This window comes from Solanum stenotomum, chromosome 8 (genome assembly GCF_019186545.1).
Source record: "Solanum stenotomum isolate F172 chromosome 8, ASM1918654v1, whole genome shotgun sequence".
Lineage (NCBI taxonomy): Eukaryota > Viridiplantae > Streptophyta > Magnoliopsida > Solanales > Solanaceae > Solanum > Solanum stenotomum.
In genome coordinates, this window is record NC_064289.1 from 13,272,647 (window position 1) to 13,296,547 (window position 23,901).

Genomic DNA, 23,901 nt, shown 5'->3' on the forward strand with positions numbered 1-23,901 from the left:
GCTGACCTACTAAACTGTTGGATGAGAAGAGGGGGGAGTAAAACACAGAAAAAATGGTGGTATCTAGTTCCATCTTGCATATGGTGGTCAATTTGGAAGGAAAGAAACAATAGGTGCTTTAAGAATATTACTAACCCAATGCAGAAAGTTAAAGAAAACTGCATTAATACTCTATTTTTTTGGTGTAAAGAGGAGGGTATATATGAAGTAGATCAAGTAGTAGATTTCCTAGGCTCTTTGTAATCATGACTACTTGGCCTTTGAATTTTATTTTTTACTTTTGTTTGGTTGCCAGCATACCCTCATTGCTGATGAATACAAATTTACCATTCTCAAAAAAAAACAATCCACACTTCTTGTGAATTGTTATTTTAGTGTGTCTCTAACTCCAATATGATTATCCATCCAATCTTTATTTCTAAATTCTCTGCACTAATTTAAATCAGTTATGGGTCTTTTGGTAGAGTGTATTAGCAAAGATAATGCATGCATTAGCTCTGTGTATTAGTAGTCCCTTGTTTGGTACACTTTTTCATGCTATGTATAACTATTAGTTATATACTCTATTGTGTATTGAGGAGTGTATTACTAATAGTCTAATACCATCGATTTCTAGGTATTAGTATTGCAAAGGGATTTAATACATGCATTAGCATGGTTAAAGACCCAATTACCCCTCTAAAGCACTTTTACATCTTTTCCACTATAATTGTGGAGGATATTTTTGTAAATAAATACTTTTATACGATGCATACTATTTTTAATACACCAAACCAAACAATGCATAAGAAATAATCTATTCATAATTAATGCAAGCACAACTAATACAAACATTACTAATACACTCTTTTGAGCATTATTTTTATACACTCTACCAAACTACCCCTTAAAATGGAATGGAATAGTTAACCGTTACCATGAATATCGAGCAGCTTGATAATTAAGATTATTTATAAGTCAGCAAAGAGCTATGTTGCTTGGACTCTTCAAATATACCGACGAGTGTGTGTTGGATCCTCCCAAAGTAGTGAATTTTTTTGAAGGATCCGACACGATTGCGGCAATAATTTTGGAGAGCCTGAGCACATAGGGAATATTAACTTTTTTTAACTTGGATCAATTTGGGATGGTCTTACCTAGTTTGTACCCATGCCCCATTTTGTGGCGACTAATTTTGGAAGAAAAAATTGAGTTCTATACAGTATATCAGAGATACATAGACAAATAGACATTAATACTATTTTAATTTTGATTTTTAAATAAATTTCTAATACAACAACATACCTAGTGTAATCCCACATTAATTACTAATATTTAATGTATTTAATTAATTCCAAACAAGTAATCATGCTTTACTAAAAAGGATTGAAGGTTGAATATTTTATCTGGAGAGATTGGGCACTAATAAAATGCACTTACCATAACCATATCAGGGTATTTTTTGAATTTGGATTAAAAAGTACAGTTAATTGAATGATATCATTCAAAGTTTCTAGCATAATGAATTTCACAACCGACCATTAAAATGATCCAAGTATAATAAGTAGTTGCAGAACTGTTCAGTTGCTCTGCAATGTTGGCATGAAAATTATCAATTACTTAGATTTCTTGCAATTTCCTTTCAAGCGACATAAATTTGAGAGCATGTTAAATTCATCATGTAGTGTGTGCAATGGCATGCAAATTGCAATTACATTGCAACCGGATCAAGCGACAAAACTGTACGCTTGTGGGACGTCCAGAGCGGCGATTGTGTCAGAATTTTCATTGGTCATAGGAGTATGATCCTATCATTGGCAATGTCTCCTGATGGTCGATATATGGCATCCGGTGATGAAGATGGAACAGTAATGATGTGGGATCTCTCAAGTGGACGTTGTATTACTCCTTTGGTCGGTCATTCCTCCTGTGTGTGGTCACTTGCTTTTAGGTACGGAAGGAAATGAACTTAACCTTTAGTTTGTGTACGCTCAGAGATGCACTTGAGTGTGAGGTTCATTGAAGATAGATTATATTCTAGCTTATATGTCTTATTTCAGTGGTGAAGGCTCACTTCTTGCATCTGGCTCTGCTGATTGCACTGTAAAATTATGGGATGTAACCACAAGCACCAAAGCGCCACTAAAAGAAGAGAAGTAAGTATTACTGAAGCAGATATATACTGTGGCATTTGTTTTCTCTTAGATTGTTAATACCAGCTCTCTCTCTCTCTATCAAACAGCAAATCTGGAAGTAACAACAGACTTCGTTTATTGAAGACCCTGCCTACCAAAGCTACTCCAGTCTATGCTTTGCACGTAAGAATTGTTATGCTTGCTTCTTTCTGTGGTTTTATTAGTGCATCCTCTAAAAGTTGCACGTTATACTCCGTGAGCAGTTTTCACGAAGAAATCTTCTATTTGCCGCTGGAGCTTTCTCGAAAAGTGCATGAATCCCTGGCTTTAAAGTCTATTGACGTGAGATTACATCATGGTTCCCTTGCAAATTTTGGTACAGTCATCAATGGCAAGTTTTCCTTCTCAGGCCTTGGTTTTGTTAGAGGAGCAACTCATGTTGGTGATACCTGCATCTCACATACAATTTTGCATCGCATGGTGTAGTTTGGAACGTGGGATCTTTTATTTTCTATGGTGGATGAACGTCGGATATGTAAATACTTATTTAATATATGGCCTTAAAATGCTTATGTTCCTGTAACCCTGGTATTATTGTTTACAGACCCTTTCCCTGTTTCTACTTTGTGAATTATGTATGAATGTTAGCTGAATTACAAAGTTGATTAGCAAGCAGTTAAGTTTGAAATACATTTGGATTGGCTTATTTGAAGTGTTTTTTAATCCAAAACAGATTTTTAAGTACTTCAGAAGTGTGTGGATAACTTAGGAAAGTGCTTATAAGCACTTCGTTTTAAGCTAAATTGGTAAAAATAAGCCAATCCAAACAACTAGTTGTGTCTACCATAAGAAGCAACAACGGACAGTTTCAGACGTACTTTCTAATTAGGTAGAGGATCAATGAATTTAATTTGAAAAATAGTGGTACTAGTTATAAGTGTTAATCAAGCGGATAAGAAAAACAAATATTATATATTAACTAGTAAAATTACTAGCTTCGCGCGGTGTCAAAGGTATTACTATTATTTGAAATGCTGATTTTGATAATTTGAAGAAGAATTTGAAATAGTCTGTATACTTTATATGAATGTAAATATTTCAATTTTTTTCGTTAGAGTTAGATTTTATTAGTTTCTTCATAATTTTCTCCTTGTTTAAAATTTGAAAGAAGTCAAACTGAAAGGAGAAAAGGGCATAAAGTCTGATTCATTTGTACTAAATATATATATGCGAAACCAAATAATTTATATTCTTCTTGCCTTTCTTCTATTTTACCTTCTTTTTTTTCTTGTTGAAAACATTATTTGATATATCAGCATGGCATCAATGCAAAGAAAGAGAGAAACAAAAAAGATGAATAGATGGACTCATATATGTTGGCTTTAAGGGATCCGGGCAAAATGCAAACAAAGAAGATGAATAGTTACACCTAGGGGTGTGCACTATTTGGATTAAACCGAATAATCAAATCAAATCAAATTGAATTTTGATTTGGATTGGTTTTTTAGTTTTTCGGATTGGTTTTGGATTAACAAATTACTTTGTTTGATTTTTTGGTTTGGCTTTGGATTTTAAAAAATAAAAACCAAAAATACCGATTTTTATATATATATAATGTTTAGGTTTAGAATTAAGTTGGAGTTAACCACTTTTGTCCCATTTTGGTTATTGTCTTTCATAATGATTACATTTATATTTTATATTTGAACTACATCTCTAATAGGTATACTTATAAGTATTGTGTTTTAAGTTTTACTTATGATTTATATTAGAAAGTATATTTAAGGAATTAAATATTATTACTTTGGTTATGTCATTAATTATTGACATAACCGAATAACCAAACCGAAAAAACCAAACCGAATAGAGGAAAACCAAACCAAACCAAATTTATTTTGGATCGGATTGGGTTACACTTTTAGAAAATCAAAAATCGAAAAATCCAAATCGAATAATGCAAAATCAACCAAAAAACCGAATGCACACCCCTAATTACACCGTTTCTTAAATTAGGTGACTATTTGGAAATAGTAACGCATAACATAAATATAAAAAAAGTTAAAAGGAACAAATAAAAAATAAGAGAAAAATGATAAAGAAGAATTGATTGAACGTGAGAGAGTGTTACATTACCGGACTGAGGGTATAAGAGGATTGAAGTGGTGTTTGTTGTAAACAGGCGCAGTTCATGAGGAGGACTAAGACCAAAGAACGATAGAGCACTTGTTGGAGATTAATGAGGTTGAAGTGGTGTTTGTTGTTCGCATTCAAATTATTCCCCTCTAGTATCCGAGGTTTAAGCGATTAGATCCTCTCAGGATAAAACTATTCTATTCACCAGTGTATTTATACAAAAACAATGGTGTCAGGTGAGTCATTCAACAAGAGCAAAGAACACAAATATTTAATTGTGCAGAAGAAGTAGTTCAGAATTTTCATTGTTTTAAAATGAGAGGAAATCCCTCTATTTATAAACAACAATGGGTAGTGTGAACAAAGTTTATTGTGCCTTATCGGAAAGGTCACAACTTTTTGGAAAAGTTACCTGCCTTTGAAAAGGTCACAACCTTTCATAAAAGGCATAACTTGTCATAAAAGTCAAAACTCTTCATAAAAGTCAAAACTCTTCATAAAAGGGAAATACTAGTTTTGAGAATAAATAAATTAAAAGGGAATTCTGATTTGTGATGGCGCCACGTAGTCGGGCCTAGGGTTCTCTTTTATATATATATATATATATGTGTGTGTGTGTGTGTGTGTGTGTGTGTGTGTGTGTGTGTGTGATGATGTATGATAAATGAGTATGGATCTATGACTTTTTAAAATGAATATGAGCTTAAGGTGTAAAGTTCATTAGTCGGAGCCCCTAAATTTTCATGACTAAGAGTGCAGTAATTTTTAGGTTTAGCAAACATAAAAATTATATTTGTATGTTATAGCTATAGTTTATATAATTGCTTATGTTTGCTATGGAGCATCAGACTTGTATAAAATTGCTGGCAGTCTCTCGTTTGTATAAATCGATGGCAACCTCTCAATTCAATTTTATGTGTTTGTATATCTACAGAAAATTTGAATTTGTATACAATTGAATCGAAATAAAACATTTGTATATCAAATCTCTCTCTCTCGCTTTATACAACACAAATTATACATTGTAATTTGTATAGTATGTGTTTGTATAAAGGGAGAAAGAGAGAAAGGCAAAAGAGAACTAGGTAGGGGAAGATCTGTATTTGTATAATTATAAGTGTATAGGACGAAAATATATGTATTTGTATTTGTACTAGATTAGTGTTGCCCGTGCTATGCACGGGCCCAACAAAAAATTGAGCGTTAATATAAGTAATGTCGAATGTGTCTCATGCATCTACATGTGATTAAGACTCTCAAAGAACAATAAATAATTTAGAAATTAGAATAAACACTAAATATCACATCCATTCATCATTTCCCGAGTCAAGGGTATAGCGAAAACAACCCTTTTATACCTTTTTCAGAAAGAAGTAAAGTTTACTTAGAGATCTAAGTAAATTATATTATGTATACTGTATACATAATCAAAATTATATCTGACATTTTGTATGTTACTCCTCCATATTTCAAATTCCTTGCTGAAAATCCTTACATATCATTGCACTTTCTGAAACTCCTCCATGTAAATTACACTGAATTTCTTTTTTTTCTTCTGCTTCTTCTTTCTTCTTGTTATTATAGTAATAATCATAATATCATAAATACAAAGCACAATTCCATGATAAACCGTGATAAACATATACCCAGATTTATATAGAATTGAGTTGTCTATTTTATTTCGTTGTGCTTTTCTTTAATGCAATTACAAACTTTAATCCAAGCATATTAATTACTTAGTTGCCATTTCCTACCCATTATTCTATGCCACATGATCAACCAACCAAATGTATCATTTTACTATAAATGGTTACACCATTTTCATGAACAAAGGAAATCACAGAGTTCGATTGAGAGTCATATGAAAGTACTACAAAAAATAGCGAACTGTAGTTCCATAATCCTAGAACCATATTGTTGTTTTCTTCCAAGTACAAAATCTTCAAACACTATTGTGACAATTGACATAGCACGTTCCTTATATCTAGAACGTAGATATACTCAGAGAGTTGGTATTACTCTTCAAATCACTATTGCGACAATATAGCATGTTCCTTTATAGCTTTTGAAATTTTTTATGAATAATTTATATCAAAATCAACAAATAAAACATACTTTTAGAAAATTATACCACATCACAATTACCAAATACACTTCACGTTAATCATGATAAATCAATATTATCAAATACACTTCACGGTAATCATGATAAATCAACCTTGTTTTACTGTCCTCAATCTTAATGTATTAACTCGGAGAGAAAATCTCATGATAATATTAACGTCCTGTAGATTTACAATGCTGCAATTAACAAATGAATAATATAGGTAAAAATAGTACAATTTTATAAAGTACTTAATCCAAAGTGTAAATATGACATACCATTATATCAAAAATCACTCATATGTAGCAAAATGGGAATTACAGTAAGTCTAGGAGTCACAAATAACAAGTAAGATTAGTGGCTACGTTAGTGTAGTCCAGGAATGATTAAAGCTAAAATTAGTCAATCATGAATGTAAAACTTCCTCAAGCTCAGTCATTGCACGCATTAGAATACTTCTGGAAAAAAGGAAAGTTTTATTAAGTTGATTATATTCTTCCACACCATATGTGGTCTATATTATTGATAATATAGTTGTTTATACTTGTATACAACTTGAAAATGACGAAATAAAATAATGTATAACATAAAGAATAAACATTAATGAAAATCCAAAGGAAGAAAATGAGTGATGAAAAAATTTAGCATAGAATCCAGAAAACAGATGGACTCGCAGTTGATAAGGTAATTTCACTAAGATTAAGCACAAGATATATTATGGTGCTTGATTGAACATGATATTTGTATCGGGGGTGGTATAATTAATCCCTTCATTTCTGTATAATTGACTCAAAAAAAGTATACTCGTTTTTATCCCACTTGATATTCTTCTTATATTGCTTGGATCCATATATATATTTCACACAATATATATGTTGGTGGAAACTCTCTATGTGAAGACTCAAACAACTTGATCTCTTGGTGCTACAAGAGCGTCTTGTCAAGTGATCTTATTTAAGGTACGTAGTTTGACTGGCAGTTATCTACATGACATACAAATGGCCTCTGTTTATGCAAAATATCAAGAGTAAAATATTTTTAAAATGTTCTAATCCATGGATGACCTAGACCAAAGTGCTTGTATGTTAATAAACAAAAAGAAAAGTTATATTTGTATTTGAGGAGGAAGGGAACCACCAAGATTAAAAGGTGTGATTGAGGCTCACTTTTGATAGAAAATATGAAGGTTTACGTACTTAGCTAAGTAACTGGCATGTTAACAACACAAGTAATAGAGATAGGCAAGAGATATACAACAACAACAAGCACACACAAGACACCTCGACTCAATGACTTTATATATATTACTTCAAATGAGCAAACTTATAAAAGCTTGCACCACATTCTTCATAAATATTCATTGTTGACCCCTCTCTTCGAACACATAATTAAAAAGTTTGATCTCAATTACAAAAAAAATTTTATTAGATGAACCTATATATGGCTCCTCTCTCCCAATATATTATACCAATTCGATCTATGAGCCCCACATTTATATTACTCCGTAAAAAGAGAGGTACTCTAGTAACTAATGTTTATTTTTCATTCTTCATTGTATTGTAACATGAATTATAAATATCACCTTATTCAACAAAAAGTATTACTATAATGAAGATTTCAGAAAGTGCAAGATCTTCAACATAGCTGTAACTCTGATCTTTGCCTAATTTAACATTGAAGAGAGATTTTGGAAGAAGAATAATGACAGTAGGCGTGAATTTAACCCATTGAACTAAAAAAAATTAAGAGTACATTAGGGAAAATTTGAGAAAGACATAACTTGAATTTGCAATACGTAGATGTGAAGATAGAGAAAAATCAAAGAGAAGTCTTTCGAAATTCTAAATAAGAGAATATTTCTGAATTTATGAAAATATGGTGTGTCTTTATTGATGGAAGAATAGAGCCAATGTTAACCATTTGTGTTGGAATAAAAGTTAGAGCAAGCTTTGAGTGAGTGTCTTAATTTCTTGATCATTCCAATCTGGGCTTGAGCATGAGTGCAACAGACTGAGTATTTAGGCAATCCAAAAAGAAGGATATTCTTTAAATGGTAAAATTATAAGAGGCAACTTCTTGCTCAATCATCCCACCTTCTCATATTTGTTGATAGCTATAGAAGAGCTTTGATGAACTACAAATCATTGACAATCACTTTTTTCATAAACTTTTCTTCAATTTTTGAGCATGGACCCTATTCTCTAGTAAATTTTTATAGATTTTGTTGTTGTGCAATAACAATGCTAGAAGCTATTACAATATTGCTAGAGTATTTTCTCTAAAATACATAAAAGCTTTAAAGATAGGTTGTTTGGTCTGGCATTACACTACATCCTTGAAGAGTTTCATTAGCAATGATGCTGATAAAGTTTCATTAGCAATTATAACCTCGATAAGCTACTTGTATCCTACTTTTAACATATGATTTACTATCAAAGATACTTGTACAAAATCAATATGCTAAGTTTAATTCGCTTATGAAAAATCTTGTAGCACAATAAAAGAAGGAAATAAAATAATCTTATTCAATGTAAGCCAATCAAATGACATGATATCTAACCATCTAACAAAGCATCCTTTAATCATATCCTATGAAACACGATGACAGAAGTCGCCGTGAATGCAATAAATTGACCTAAAATGTAACCATAATATTTAGATAATGTTATAGGTGTAGCATCAATAGTTTAGTTATTTGGTATCTTTGTGCTATTTAGAAAACCATTAATGGACCGGTCCTTATTTGCATGTTTTTTTTGTTGAGAATGCCTTATATTTACATAATTATAGAAAAAATTATAGTGCAACAAATATTCATAGCAACCACATCAAGAAAATCAAATTCAAGACAAAAATTAAAACCACAAAAAAGCATGGAGATATCCCAAGAGAAAACGATAACACGACATGTAAGTATTACCTCTAATAATGCAATAAGCAAATTGATCATCATATTTCATGACTACGATACGCCACAGTCTGCAAATGGGAGTAAAGAAGTAAAACAAAAAAGAAAGGTTATAAGTATGTATATATGTGATTTAAAATGGCTCTAGAAACGGATAATCAAATTTTGTCTACAAAAAATTAGGAAATAATTTTTTTCACACGTATAATAGCATCAAAACATAACATCAAACTTCTAAATTTTAATTGTGAATTCAGAAACAAATGCTTTAAGCTAAATACGTAAAAATATATAAATCAAAATAATTAACAATTCAAAAGAAATATAAAGAAACATTGATTAAAAAAAATTATTTTAATTTCAAAATTTTAATGATTCAATTTAAATTGAGACAAAAACAAAAGGAGCACAAAATAAGGAGTCATAGAAAACTAAGAAAAGTCATTGTTTGCATAAAGAAAGTTCACAGATGTGCTCATTTATCGGAGAATTCAACTCCTCGTCAACACCCTTTTTGGTAAACATATATTTTTTGTAGTGACGATATAAAAGAGACATTGGGCTTTTTAGAAAAGTTTTTCGTAATTGATTTAGATACTGGTAAGAGAGTGGAGGCATAAAAATTCACCCATGCACCAATTTATTTGAAAATTTTAACTTGTTAAATCAGTAAATAAATGATACAAGGAGGAGTAAACAAATATTTACTCATCAAACTTCTCAGTTCAATACACTAATATATAGAAAACTAAACTCAAAGTAACACCAAATTCAAAAAATATATATACATAGAAAAAACTAGAAGTAATTGATAAGAAAACAAATCTAAAATTGCAATACCAGCTTGAGAAGATGAAGAGTACCGGAAGAGTGGAAGTTGTAAATCGAAGAAAAATAATAATGATTTTAACTATGAGTTTATCCATAAATATGGGGAAGTCTAAGAAATTGGAAATAGGCTTGCCAACTGAGGACTATTCTGGAAACTATCTAAAAGAGGTGAAATGAGAGCTTCTAGAACTATGCTGAATGTGTGGGAATAAAAATCAAAACAAGAAATTGATTATATCCACTAAATTATAATTTTCTACTATCTCATACATTAATTACCATTTTGCCATTGGTCGTCCTTTGGCTTCACTCTTCTATATAATAATATATATACAATTTTCTCTCACTTTATATAAACACAAACGCATTTATACATTTGTGTTTGTATAAACTGAGATCTAGGGAGAGAGGCGAATGACAATTGTTTGCTACGGAGAACAATTAAATCAAATTGTGATTCGAATTAATAGTTTGTTGTTTTATACAATTTTTCCTCTAAAATGTGTATCATGCATTGACGCATGGAGGCCCTAAATATTATTCTCTTGCTTCGAGTTGAACAATTAACATAAGAGACTCACCCTTTCCTAGACCTCATTGCTCCTATTAATGCATGTTGAAAATCATCTTTAATATTCTTCATTTTGTTGAAATCATTACCTCTTAGTTCTCATATAGCTTTATCAATAGCCTTCTTAGCTTCCCTCTTTGGTTCTTTTTGGACCTATAGGCGCACCTAACACTTCAATTGCTACTTTTCTAATGCAACCTATTCCTTTCGTCCCTATTTACTTGTCAAATTTTAACTTGACATACTTGTTAAGAAAATAATGATTGATTTAGTGAGTTTACCACTTTACTCCTGCTAATTGATAAGATTCTAAACATATTTACTCACTACATTTTTCAAAGATATTAACTCAATATTAATAAATTGAGAGTACAATAGAAAAATGAAAAATTGTTTTTTCTTGATTTGTCAAAAATAACAAATAAAAAGAGAAATCAAATTAGGAAATATTAGTAACACTTTTCTTCAATAGCCTTGAAGTTTCTTTCTCCTCTAGTTTTTCTCAAAACGCTAACTTGTTAGCATCATTTAATGCCCACCGCCTAATTCGCGATTATTTCCAAGTTGCCTACTTACCCACTCTGCTCTTAAGCTTCATACTAATACTACAAACTTTGTATAGTAATACGTAGTCTATAAAAATATATATACTCCTTTAATTTTTTATTCTTTTAAGTCTGTCTCAGAAAGAGTGTTTCTTTCTCTTTTTAGTATTTTTTTAATTTCAACTCTTCACATGATACATTTAAAACCACAGGATTCAAAAGTCTTTTTTTTTCTTAAAACTCTTTTTATGTCAAAACAAAACAATCAAATTAATGGAGTACATTTTTTTTATATAATAGTATATATTTCTGTAGATATCTGAATAGCAAATATAATTATTTTTTGTTGTCCGGCCAAATAAGTAATTTGCACAAATGCTTATACTTTCTCCCTTGCGTGTGTTTCTTCTATCCATGTTTGATTAAAACATTTGACTTATGTTTTTACCGGAAGTCCGTACACTCAAACCTCTTTATAATAACCAACCTCTAAAGTAACATTTTACTATATTTTTTTGCAAAATCAGTATTTTTTTTTATATTATATTAAATGTTTTCTAAATGCTAAAAAGATATTGCAACAAATAATATTATTATAAAGAGAATTGAATGTAATACCAGTCAGGTTGAGGCAAGTCTACTCTCATTAGGTTCTATGCCTAAAGAGAATTGAGTCGACTCACACTTGTTCCTGTGCATGTCACTTGTGTATTACTCCCTCCGCCAATTTAAGTGGCAGACAGTTTCTAACAAACCATACAATGTCACATAAACTGAGACAAAAGTAGATGAGTAGTTTGTAGCCTTTTTCTCCGTACCATCAGACAAGCTACGTATCAACCTGTACTTATTTAAGTCGAGCCTGATTTGAATTACCAGCAGCAAGGAGAAGGAGAGGAGAGTAATTTATGATCCAACTCACACCCATAAAATCCTCATCAACAGGGTATCTCCTTCCTATGCTAAAAATAATAAAAGTGAATACAACTAGCAACCAAAATGATAAATCTAACCAATTACATCTCTAACAATATGCTTTAAACTGAAAAAAAAAAACTATCCAGAAACCTAGCACCACCATAACTAAAAAGCTATGACAGGCTTTTGCAAGCTGCACCTCTAGATTTTGCCAAACAGCAAATAGCACACAAGGAATAGTAGGCACCATAGCCTCTTCAATGAGCCACAATGGGTCCAAGAATGTAAGTAGGCACTACAAGAGGAGCTCCACTATTACAAGATGTGCAACAAATAATCAGTTTTTTCCCCTGGCACGCTTCTTTCCACTCCTTGGCTCACTTTGTCGTTCCTTTGATGCACTAGAGAGTTTCTCCTTGGTGCTGCTATCAGGGGTTTTTGCTGAGTTAGTTGCTTTTTCCTTCTGGTTCCCACTCTCTTTAACCTTTGACGAACTAGATTTTAGCTTCTCCATGCCATTGGCACCAGACTTGCCACCACTTTGCGGGGTTTTAGTTTTGGACTTGTTGGCAGCTTTAACAGTTTCTTGCTTGGACTTGCTGGCAGTTGTTGATGGAGTATCTTGCCTGGACTTGGATTTGGGAGTACTACTACTGACATCTTTAGACCTGGCAGATGGCTTTTCAGTATCAACAGATTTGCCAGTGCTCTTTTTGGATTGGGCCCCAGACTTGCTGCTGGTTGTGTCATCAGTTTTCCCGGCAGATTTTGAGGTGCCATCTTTCAAGTTGAGTTTACCCTTGGATTTCTGTCCAGATTTAGCTGTTGCGTCTTTTGACTTGCTGCAAAAAGAGCCCCACCATTGGTACCATTAGGCTTTCAAAACGTCATGTTAATACGTCACACAAACACATGTTAAGGAGATTATACCAACCTTTTAGGTGAAGCCTCCATTTCGTGCTTTGGTGATGGTTCAGCATTCCTAGGTTTTTTCTTCTTATGACTGACATATCAAAAACAGAGTCAAAGTTAAACAAAGAATAGTCATACTGCTAACTTCACTTGGAAGATTTCTGTCCTTTCTTTACCTAACACAATGAATAGAATGAATGTTAAAAGTACTTCTACACAGAGAGATTGAGAAAAGAGAGTAAATAGCAACTACAAAAATATTATAATCCAAACATAATAACACAATGAGTACAAGTATTGGTTTTACTTTGCTCATCGAAGAAGAATTTCCATATCAACATACTTACCTCTCCTAAAGTTGCTAAAAAGCAGATTATTTGGAAGCAGAACAAGAAATTGCAAAAACTTTTTTTGCTTTTGATAGCATTGCATGTATCACAAAAAAAAATGAAGCTATAGACTGGACAAAGATATCAAACCCAAAAAACATCAAAGGCACACAAAAATAGCACAACACAGCAATAAGAATCTTCTGTTGTTTCTTCAGTTGAGACATATTAGTAAGTGGTTATAATGCTATAGAGACACTTGTAGCTGAAAAATTGCAGAAAGGTTTCAGAAAGGGAGACAATTCAGATCACTTTGGCTCAAATCGAGTAAGCTTCTTCAGGTGAAAATAAATGCTTCAAAACCAAATAAGGAAATGGTGATAAATGGCCAGGCTTACCTTTCAGAAGCTGCATCAGCATTAGCTACTTGCTCCTGTCAACAAATGCATACTAATGTATCAAAGAAACATAACCATAATAAATGCAAATATAGTAGTCAGTAACTAACCTCTTCTGACATATTATCATCTTCAACAAGTTCCCAGCGTTCCTTCGAGAGATTTAATTTTTCTGTCTCTCCATCAGTATAGTTAACCTAATAAGAAAAAAATTTAATCAAACATATGAGTGTTGCATCAAGGGAACAATTCCATTTCTTGAAGCAGAAAACAAACTGCACTTACTGTGAACCTCTTCCTTGAAGAATCATAATTGCTAACCGTCCCTTCATAAAATCTGTGACAACAAATCAGATCAAAATTATCCCAACTAATACAGAACTGGAGAACTTACTCGGATACAGTGAACTCAAAAACAGTAATTCCAAACTATCATGTCAAGAATGAGGAAGGAAAAAAAATTGTTCCACAGCATAATAGAAGTAAGATGAACACTTACAGTTCATCTAATGGCCACCAAACTTTGATCTTTTTACCAACCAGGTTCTTATCACATTGCACAGTCTCTGTAACCTGTCAAGTAATAGCAGCATTGCGGCGCAAACCACTGATTAATCACACAGGAGTACTCTAGAACCTAAGTGGATTTAACCTTCAATAAAACAGTTCGTCAAGATAGCTTTCTTGGTGCATTAAATATAGACAATCAAAAATAAGTGACTAAGAATGTCAGTAACACAGAAGAGGACAGAAGGAGAGATAAGGCAGTAATGCCCTGTCAAAAGGAGGAAATCAGAGTAGAAGGCTTTTGCATTCTCATTAAACAAGATTAAGATGGCATTTGCATTTGCATTTGCCATTAGTTGTTTCCAAATACCGAAGTTGTTTTTGGAACAAGCAGCTGTTAAAAACACGCAAAAAAATCTTTTCAATTTTTCAATAATGGAAGTATACTAGCACTAAACATGTTGCAACAAATGGTAATTTGCTACAAACTTTCTATAACCACTATTAGCTTTTATAATAATATAATCAATTGGAAGAAATGATCAACTAAAATCAATTTTCAATTTCAAAATAGAAGCCTCATAGCACAGAACAACAGAGCATTAGTATCAAAACAAGCCCAGGATAAAATGGGAAAACATGAACAGTATTTTTTTTATCAAAATGAACAGTAATTTGAAATGCTTACCATGTCCTTGCCTGAAGAAGGCTTTTTCTTTGCACTTGTCATGTCAGTTTCATCTTCATCGCTTACATGTTTAGTAGAATTGTCGGGAGAGTCAGGCGTAGGCACACTCTTCTGCACAACTTGCCTACTCCCCTGCACAACGAAATAACAACTGATGAGACAGACATGGAAGGTCTTGGTAAGTACCAGGAAGTAAAATCGAACAACCTCAGCCATAAGAATTGCACAAACAGGAAAAAGTGCATAGCGCATCACAATAGTATCTCGAATAAAATGTGCATTACACATGAAATCAATAATGTAAAATACTTACCCTGCCCTTGCTTGAAGAACGCTTTCTCTTTGCAGTAGTCCTGGGAATATCCTCTTCATTATCTTCATCATGTTTAACAGAGTGATCGGGAGACTCTTGTGAAGGCAACGTCTCCTGCACAGTGAAATTGACTCTGATAATACGTATGGACACATTGGTGGTCCAACAGGGAGATGAAATTACACTGAGAAAAGATAAATTATTGAACATCATATTAACTAAAAGATTTAGTAAGTTTTTACCTGACTAGCTTTTCCATGTCCACGCTTTTTGCCATCTTCCTTATTTCTCGCAGATGAACCAACCTGACTCTTAGTTTTGGTATCAACCTTCTTGCCCGATTGCTTCTGCTTTTTAGCCTCGGTATCACTGGTGGATCCACCTTTCTCCTTACGATAAGGTTCTAAAGGAGTTTTCTTCAAAGGGCGCCTCACCTGCTTAACTTCCAAGTCACTTCCAGCTTCAAATTCCTTCTTAGACACACTGTCTTCTTGATTTAAGCTTTCCTCCTTTGGCCGACCACCCTTCTTCAGTGCAATCTCTTCAGGAAGGCTCTGACCTGGGGATGAAGGAGCAATATCAACAACTTCCTCCTCAGATTCTTTGGGTGCTGAGTGTTGATCAGTTTCTGGTTCCTTCTCCAACAAATTGGACTGCTCAACCACTGGATCTTCAGAAGCTGAACTTTGGTCATCTTTGTTTTGATCATTCTGATGATCTTGAAGCTTCTCAGTTTCTTTTCCACTTCCTTCAGGAGCTTGGTGAGAAGATTCTGCTGAGTTTATTGAAGAGTTTGTCTTCCGTCCTCTTTTCTTAGAAGGTTGTTCAGACTTGGGCTCTGACTTCGTAGACTTGGGCTCCGACTTTGTAGATTTTTCAACCCTTGAATCATCAGATTCAGATTTGGATGGTATCTTTGAAGCATCATGGAGATCCACCTCATCATGATCTCCAGCCTTCTTCAGCGATTCTGTTTCAGAAACCAATCTCACATTCTCCAAACTAACACCATTACTTGTGATTGATTTGGGAGATCCATTCACAGCAGGATCAATATCTTCTGAACACGCCTCATCCCTTCCGCTCTCAGCCATCTGAACAAACAAGAAAAGTTTCCAGCTAAATACCTTAAACTGACAGTCAGCCAACAGAGATTGCACGCCATAAGCATACCATGGTGCTAACATGTTCAATTCAACTCCACACCATCCAGTACAGATATCAAAGACATTGTTCGTTCCTAACGGGGGTGTTATTCATTGATTTACCAACACAAGAAACTGGCCCATCAGACAATATTTGGTTGAAGATGAAAATGAGTATTTGATGTTGAATTTGAACAATAATGAAGTTGCAATTTTGAAACTTCACTTGAGGAAAAACGGAAGTTTTATAAGAGAACCCATTATAGGTGGAGTTGAGATGGTGAACAAATTTGTAACACAAACATTGACATGCAAATAATATTTCATTATTTTGCAAGTTTTATGTCCAACAACAACTAGATAATATACAAACTACTTGCCTGGACTGCTTCGCCTGAAGATGCTGTAGCCACTTTGCTCCCACCATCCTAAATGTAAGAAGGATTCAGAGGCAATGTACAACAAAGTTTAAGACAAAAGTTCTGGGAAAATCAGTAAGGAAAGTTATCCAAAGCCTCACACCTCAGTTGCCTGAGCAGCCTCTGGAAGTTCAGCTAACTTGGTTTCGGTGACCTAGAAAACACATCAATACCAAACCTCTTTAAGAGTGGGGGTATAAGGGTAATTTACATTGTTAGCAGTAATAAATAGCATCAGAACTTCCAAGTCATTCTTGTGCAAAATAAAATTGCAACAATATCAGGTCAGAACCAATAACATTGACAAAAAGAATAAAATGGCTTCAATTCCTGATAAGAGAGACACTAACTATCCTTCTGAATGCAAAATATCTAGATATCTTCCAATAAAACAGGCAGAATTTCAGCAGTAATCGTGTCTGTAAATATGGACAACCACAGACAGATGAAATTTGTTGTAATCAGGCCCATTTATTGGGGAAACATCGAGAATTATACTCTTTCAACAAGTCAGTCTCCATGCATGCATAAATTGAAGCAAAGCGCAAACAAGGGAAGAAGCACAAGTACTGTTTGGAAAAGAAACTGGCAAACCTATGTGGTCCTTTATTTTACACACACACGAGCAAAGAAAATGCATATAAGGGTTTAAACAGGGATAGGAAAGAGACGTTTTAACCGGATAAACATCAACACAGCATCACCACTATCAAGCCAGCAGATATTAGCTAAACCCACAAATTAAACACGAGAAAGGGTTATTATCTTAGACTCCATTGACTATGCAGGAACATGTAAATGTGACATTAGACTTAATGTTCATCTATACAGATGGTAGTCCAGTAGCAGAAGTTCAGACACAGGATAACTTAAGAAGTAAAGGTTCACTAACCAATTGGTCCTTAGGAGCACTGTCATTAATACCATCAACAGCTGGAAGAGTCCCTTCCAACACTGAAGTAACAATCTTATTGTACTCATTTAAAGAGATTTGCAATGATTCTACTGCTTGAGGCAAGTAAGGCTTAAGCTTCGCAGCACAGTTTGCAAATACCGTCTCTCCCAACCTTTTAGCAATTGGTGTGCCCTCCTGAAACAAAACTATTAATATTTAGCACTATCACGAGACTAGAGAGACCTAAGAGGTATAAAATATGAAAAGAATATCATCTCTTCAACCACAACATACCGCATTGTCCTTTTTAACACTAGCCAATAGAGGGGTAAGCAATTCCAAGGATACTTCTTCGCTTTCTTCCAGCACAAGAGTCATGATTGTTGCCATGGATGAAAAAACATTCTCAGAGTGATCCTCTCTGAAAGTGAAAGTCAACGAATGAACAAGACATTCACTATTACAAGCTAAAATGTTAAATAGGAATTAGCATACAAAATAATAAGAAAAATCAAGAGCTTTACATGTGGTAGAGAACATACACCACGGGATTGCATAATCAACATTACCCATCTATTTGACAGATTTTAATCAAGCATCATCTAGTTAAACCAGTGCAGCAAGTAATTCATTAACAAGTCCACTATCAATCCAAAAGTGAGCACTAGAGCAAACATGGTTATGAATGTATTGGCAGAGGGGTAAGTTTTCCTAAGTTGATGTACACTGTTGAAAGAAAAACCATGACATCCATTCAAGTTTGAATATCTTTTAGATGCAAAACCTTCCAACTTGCAACTGTTTTATACATAGCTACCAAGGGCGTGTTTAACAAACTTTTGGATAAGCTTCTAAATATTTTCTGAAGGAAAAGAAAAACATGTTCAACAGATTTGTTGTTTCCAGAAGTTCATTTTATTTCAATAATAAAATTAGAGAAGTACCCACAGAGAACTTTTAACCCAAAAATTTTTGCGAATTTTTCATGCTGGTGAATCACCAATTAAATATCTTCAAACAACTCTGTAATTCTGACATATAACTTATTCGGTAAAAAGTATCTTTTAAGAGCTAGGAGTAAATCATTTCAATGAACTCCTGAAAGTTTAGCAAATTGGATATAGAAAACCAGAACAAGTAAAACCCTGTTCAGATATAATCTCAAATCCCTGCAAATTCAAGAACTTGAAAGTAGTGCCTAACTTGTAAATTATGCTTGACATGGCTGGAAAGAAAACTTCTTAACTAGAAGCTCCACTTAATAGCATAACCAGACATGAGAAGCTCACAATCTCATAAATCTAAATCACGTTTCGATGGAATGTGAGGTATTATTACTTCAGATATATTCTCTAAAACCATGGTTAAGTCTAAAAGAACAATCCAAGTTAGGCCTTATAAAAAAAAAATCAATGTGGAATTAAAGAAACATGCCATACCAGAAATCTTTAACCAAACATTTTTTGATAAGAAATCTGAAACCAAACATTATAGAAACAATATAACTGTTGAAACGATATATTGGCAATACCTTATAGTTTTAAGGAAGTGCTGAAACATCTCGGTGATGAGCCCATCACATTCTAGATCCAGCATGACAACACATGACCTGACCTTGGCCACTGTCTCAAGGATCATCACCCTCTTATTATACGATCTGCTGGACTGGTCATCCAGATTCTCAAAAGACGATACAATTAATTGAAAGATATCCTGTATCAAACAAATGAAATGTTATTGAAGGACTGACAGAAGGAAGAAGAATGAGAACGCAAATTTCTCATACCTTCATTTTGTCATCATCATATGGAGCGTCTGGTGCAGTAATTCTAGTTATCTCACTAATACACGAAGCAACTGCGACCTTCACATCAACATCAGAATGCCTCAAGAGATCATTTGCGACCAATGCCTTCATCAATGGAGAAAGTGCATCATGCATTGATTTCGCCGGTGATTGCTCCACTTTAGACAGGGAAGACTCTACTTGCTTAAAGCAGAGGAAACCAAAAGTACATTAAGATTAGGCAAGAAAAAGACCGTGCATGAGTGCGAATGAAATTTTGTATGTTACTTGCAAAATTAACAGTAAAACCCACAATCTGCCAAAACAAAGAGTCATAATAACTTCTGTTTTGTTATATCAAAAGTATCTATTGATAGATGGGCAATGTAAGAAATATCCGTAATGATGGGAAAGAGTACATCCAAAAAAAATTAAGTCAGCAAGTGTAAGGACCTGCTAAGTCAACTAAGTCTCCACCTCTAAAACTTTTGCTGTGGATTATGGTACACCAAAAACTAAGCAAGAATATAAACTTGGACTCATGATTATCTACATTGTCCTTTCTTAAGTTCAAAAAACTCTAGCTTTTCCTGTTCTCCATGTAACCAACCATACTACTGCAGGGATAAAATTCCAAACAATTTTTTAGAAGAAAAAGGATATCATATCTAGAAGTCAATGACCCACTTAAAAGAAAAGGGGAAAAAACAAGGGCCAACTTGATCCTCTTTACTACAGATCATGTTAAGGTACCTCATAGAGTCTCACACATCGATGAAGTGATGACAATTAGTTGGCACCAATTTTATCCACAGGCTAGAGGTTTCTGTATTTTCCCAAAAGAATTATGGCAGCATAAAATCACACAAACCAAATCTTCTAAACAATAATCTAAAGGACATAATTTGGCACATTCATAAAGTCTCATTTTATCACCAGAATATGTGATCTGCATGTTATCAAGGAAATTCCAGGAAACTCAAGGTTCCAAATTTGGTTCTGTTACTGTTTATCGTTCTGTAACCAGCAACATGAAGATGCACTGTCAGATTTCCTCTAAAAAACAAAATGACAATTAATTGATGAGATTGTTAAACACAAATCAATAAACATATAAACTTTCACTAGGGAAAGAAACCCAACAAAAGGAAACTTATTTCATTGTGGCTTCTCAATTAAGATGGGGGTTAAATCAATAAACCATTTGCATATGAAAATCATCACTTTAGAAACAAAACTAATATTGCCCATACTCTGCTCCTTGAGAAACCCTCTAGGAAAAGCCAACAGGATTTTCAAGTACTGCCAGAAGAGCCTCACGGGGGAAAACACAAACACACAGCACGCCCACAGCCTAACTATCTTTCAGCTTAAATGTTGACTATTATTTAATACCCACAGACTGCCAAGAATATCTATTCTTCTTCCATTTTTTTCATTTTCCCTTTCCTACAAATTGTCAAGCTGTCAGGCACTTATCAAATCAAAAAAATGTTGCACTTATTACCCGCCAACCCACTTGTCTCTCTGGAATTTTCAGATACCATCACTTTGAAATAATTATCAAAAGTAAAAAGCTCCACCAGGATATGTCAAGATTACAATATCCTGTTCAAATTATTTAACTATTGACATGTTCATATGTCTGACAGAAGCAAACCACAAAACTCTAGGGCTCAAACAAAAAATTGTGACTGATGTATACATCACATACAACAACAACATACCCAGTGAATTTCCACATCCCACAGGTGGGGTCTGGAAAAAAAAGAGGGTGGCCCTAGTGGCAATGCCCATCAATTGCAAACCATAATGCTTCAAGATAGTTTAAACCAGACTTACTAAACAGAGTCTGCCAGTTAATAGGAAAAAATGAAAAATTACCAGCAGACACCATATGCAGATACAGAAACTCCTTATAAAAAAGAAATGCAAAAATATTTCCAAATAGGCACAGACAACAAATATCAAAATAAATTTAGAAGGAACACTAGGAAAGGCATGAATTTTAAAAGCAGTACTTTCAATAAGCAGGATAGTTCAACTCAATGGCAAACTGGAACAGCGGGTAGGCCATTAAGAATTAAATTTGAAGAATAGTAAAGGACTTGCATCAAACAAATGGAAAGGAAGAATTAATCAAGCGTAGACTAGAACATATGGCAATCATACAGGGTGGATGATAATGAATAAAGAAAGATTTTTAATCATATTTTGAATTATTAAAAGTTGTCAACTGTTACCTCATTATCAAAATAAATCAAAAGCTAATAACAGTGTTCAAGTGCTCTATATAGAGTAAGAATTAGAATACTGTCCTAGGAGATAGCATCTTATACATCACAAGAAAGAGAAACGACGACGACAACAACATAACCAATGTAATTCCACAAGTGGGGTCTAGGGAGGGTGGTGTGTATGTAGCCCTATCACTAACTTGTGAAGGTATTGGTAAGGCTGTTACCAATCAAGAAAGGCTTTTTAAATCATATTTTGAATAACTAAAATTGGGAGGCTGAGATCCAATAGTTGACGCACAGGGTGAAACAAAGGAAAGCAGAATCACAGGTGCTAAGCTGGCTGTTCAATGCTTGCATTTATCATGTCTGGATTGAGCAGAATGCTAGAAAATTTCAACAACACCAGCAGGAATACAAGCATAGAGCCAGAGAAATCATTCCCCAACTTCACACAAAAGGACAACAACAGACCAAATGTGGGTTGGGGGGGGCGCTTCAAAGATTAGACAATTTTGCTAGCTAGAATTGTAGAGTAGAAAACTGATAGAATAGCTAATGAGGTTTGTAAAAGAGTGAGGAATTAGCTAAAAGTCCAAATAGCTAATTGGTGTACAAAATCTATACTGGTTGAATAAAAGTTAACCTTTCGAAAAGTTGATAACCTTACTTGGTTATCAAAATAAATTAGAAGTTGATAACAGTGTTGAACAAGGGCAGAGCTACGGCAGTGCTAGGGTAATTAACAAGGGCAGAGCTACGGCGGTGCTAGGTTAATCAACAAGGGCAGAGCTACGGAGGTGCTAGGGTAATCAGCCAAACACCCTTAGCCTTAAATATTAGTTTTTATTTCTATATATAGAATTTTGAGCACCCTTTGACACAACCGAGAGCAGAGGTCACCGGTCAAGGGTGTGCACATAACTCCCAGATGAGGGAAGCTCAGGTTGGATGCCCTAGAGTTGACACACAGTTCAATTATTTTGTAGCCTTCCAAGTTTTATTCTTTGAATCTAGGCCTAATTAGCTCTCAAGTAAAGAGAGCATCACACAAAAACAGAAACTCTACACGAGATTTACTTAAGACGTTATCTAAGACAATTCGAAGTAACCAAAAAAAAGTATGAAATAGTTTAAGATACCGAAAAAAAAACCTAAATAGAAAAATCTAAAAAAAAATCATTAAACGCAGCATTCGATATATACCAAAACAGAATTCACAATAAAAATACCAAAAATAAATAAAAAATGCTTACGTCAAGCAAACGGAGGAGTTCGTCAAGTGAAGAAGGAGGCTCAATTAGCTTATTCCCAGCAACCGCAATCTGCTCTTCAAGCTCTTTATCAAAAGGCGCCATCGTTTCCTTTCTCTCTTCAAAATCTTCCAGAAAAATCCAAGATTTATAACCTCAAATCACTCCTCAGACCATCAAACACCCGAACAAACACAAATCGAAACCCTAGGAATCGCAATTCGTTCGTGCTTTGCAGAGGCAAAAGAGATCTTGTGAAACCCTAGAAGAACAAGTGACGTTTTTTTTTTTTTTTCCAGTAGAAATACAGATGGGCTCTTTTTCGGTTTATATATTTTTTATTTTTGTTCTTTTTTGGAAAGATAATAAATGGTGTAAATTTAAAGGGTTGAATTTATGGAGGACTTTCGTTGTTGGAAAATAAAAAGTAAAGAGAATCCCGCTAAGGGTCGGAATTATGGAGAGTCATTCAATTTTAGTTTAATTCTGAATTTCAAGTCCGCCAATTGGAATTTGAAGGTACGTGGCATTTTCTCCATTTGTGATGAAAAATGTCCATATACCCTGTCTTAATTTTGTGTTTTTTAGGGGAAAAAAATAACTCTAATTGTTATTGTATTGTAGTAGTTTATAAATTTACTATTTTTATTAAGTTTCAATTCATTTAGATAGGTAGCGGTAGGTTAAAAAAATATTGAGAAGAGATAATTAGACGGAATGTAGTATAGTTTTAGGTTATCGAGTACATGATCTTAAATAGGAGGATATAGAGATCGCGTATTAGGGTAAAAGGTTGATGTGTTTAGGTTATCGCATTATTACACGATTGTTTCTGTTTTCTTATTAGTTGTTTAGTATTCTCCACGGCACATTACTCTCTTTAAATATTACTTGT

The 23,901-nt window shown here is 33.8% G+C and overlaps 2 protein-coding genes across 2 annotated transcripts in view; one reads left to right on the top strand and one right to left on the bottom strand.

Annotated features, from left to right (window-relative positions):
* The window catches only part of LOC125873500 (transcription initiation factor TFIID subunit 5-like), a 17,563-nt gene extending 14,854 nt beyond the window's left edge, over nt 1-2,709 (top strand). The window contains exons 8-11 of the mRNA XM_049554428.1: nt 1,665-1,930; nt 2,040-2,135; nt 2,222-2,297; nt 2,378-2,709. Coding sequence (XP_049410385.1) covers nt 1,665-1,930; nt 2,040-2,135; nt 2,222-2,297; nt 2,378-2,431 — 492 coding nt within the window. The 3' untranslated portion in view covers nt 2,432-2,709. The remainder of the gene's footprint in view (nt 1-1,664; nt 1,931-2,039; nt 2,136-2,221; nt 2,298-2,377) is intronic.
* A 9,399-nt stretch (nt 2,710-12,108) lies between these two features.
* LOC125874505 (sister chromatid cohesion protein PDS5 homolog C) lies at nt 12,109-23,337 on the bottom strand. The gene is made up of 16 exons (XM_049555405.1): nt 23,010-23,337; nt 19,517-19,720; nt 19,262-19,443; nt 18,025-18,151; nt 17,728-17,925; nt 16,939-16,989; nt 16,797-16,844; nt 15,514-16,365; nt 15,272-15,385; nt 14,959-15,090; nt 14,263-14,336; nt 14,049-14,100; nt 13,874-13,960; nt 13,764-13,798; nt 13,059-13,127; nt 12,109-12,966 (listed from the first exon to the last, which is right to left on the bottom strand). The coding sequence occupies exons 1-16, from the start codon at nt 23,109-23,111 to the stop codon at nt 12,462-12,464; spliced, it is 2,832 nt and encodes a 943-aa protein (XP_049411362.1). The 5' UTR covers nt 23,112-23,337; the 3' UTR covers nt 12,109-12,461.
* Between the last annotated feature and the right edge of the window lie 564 nt (nt 23,338-23,901).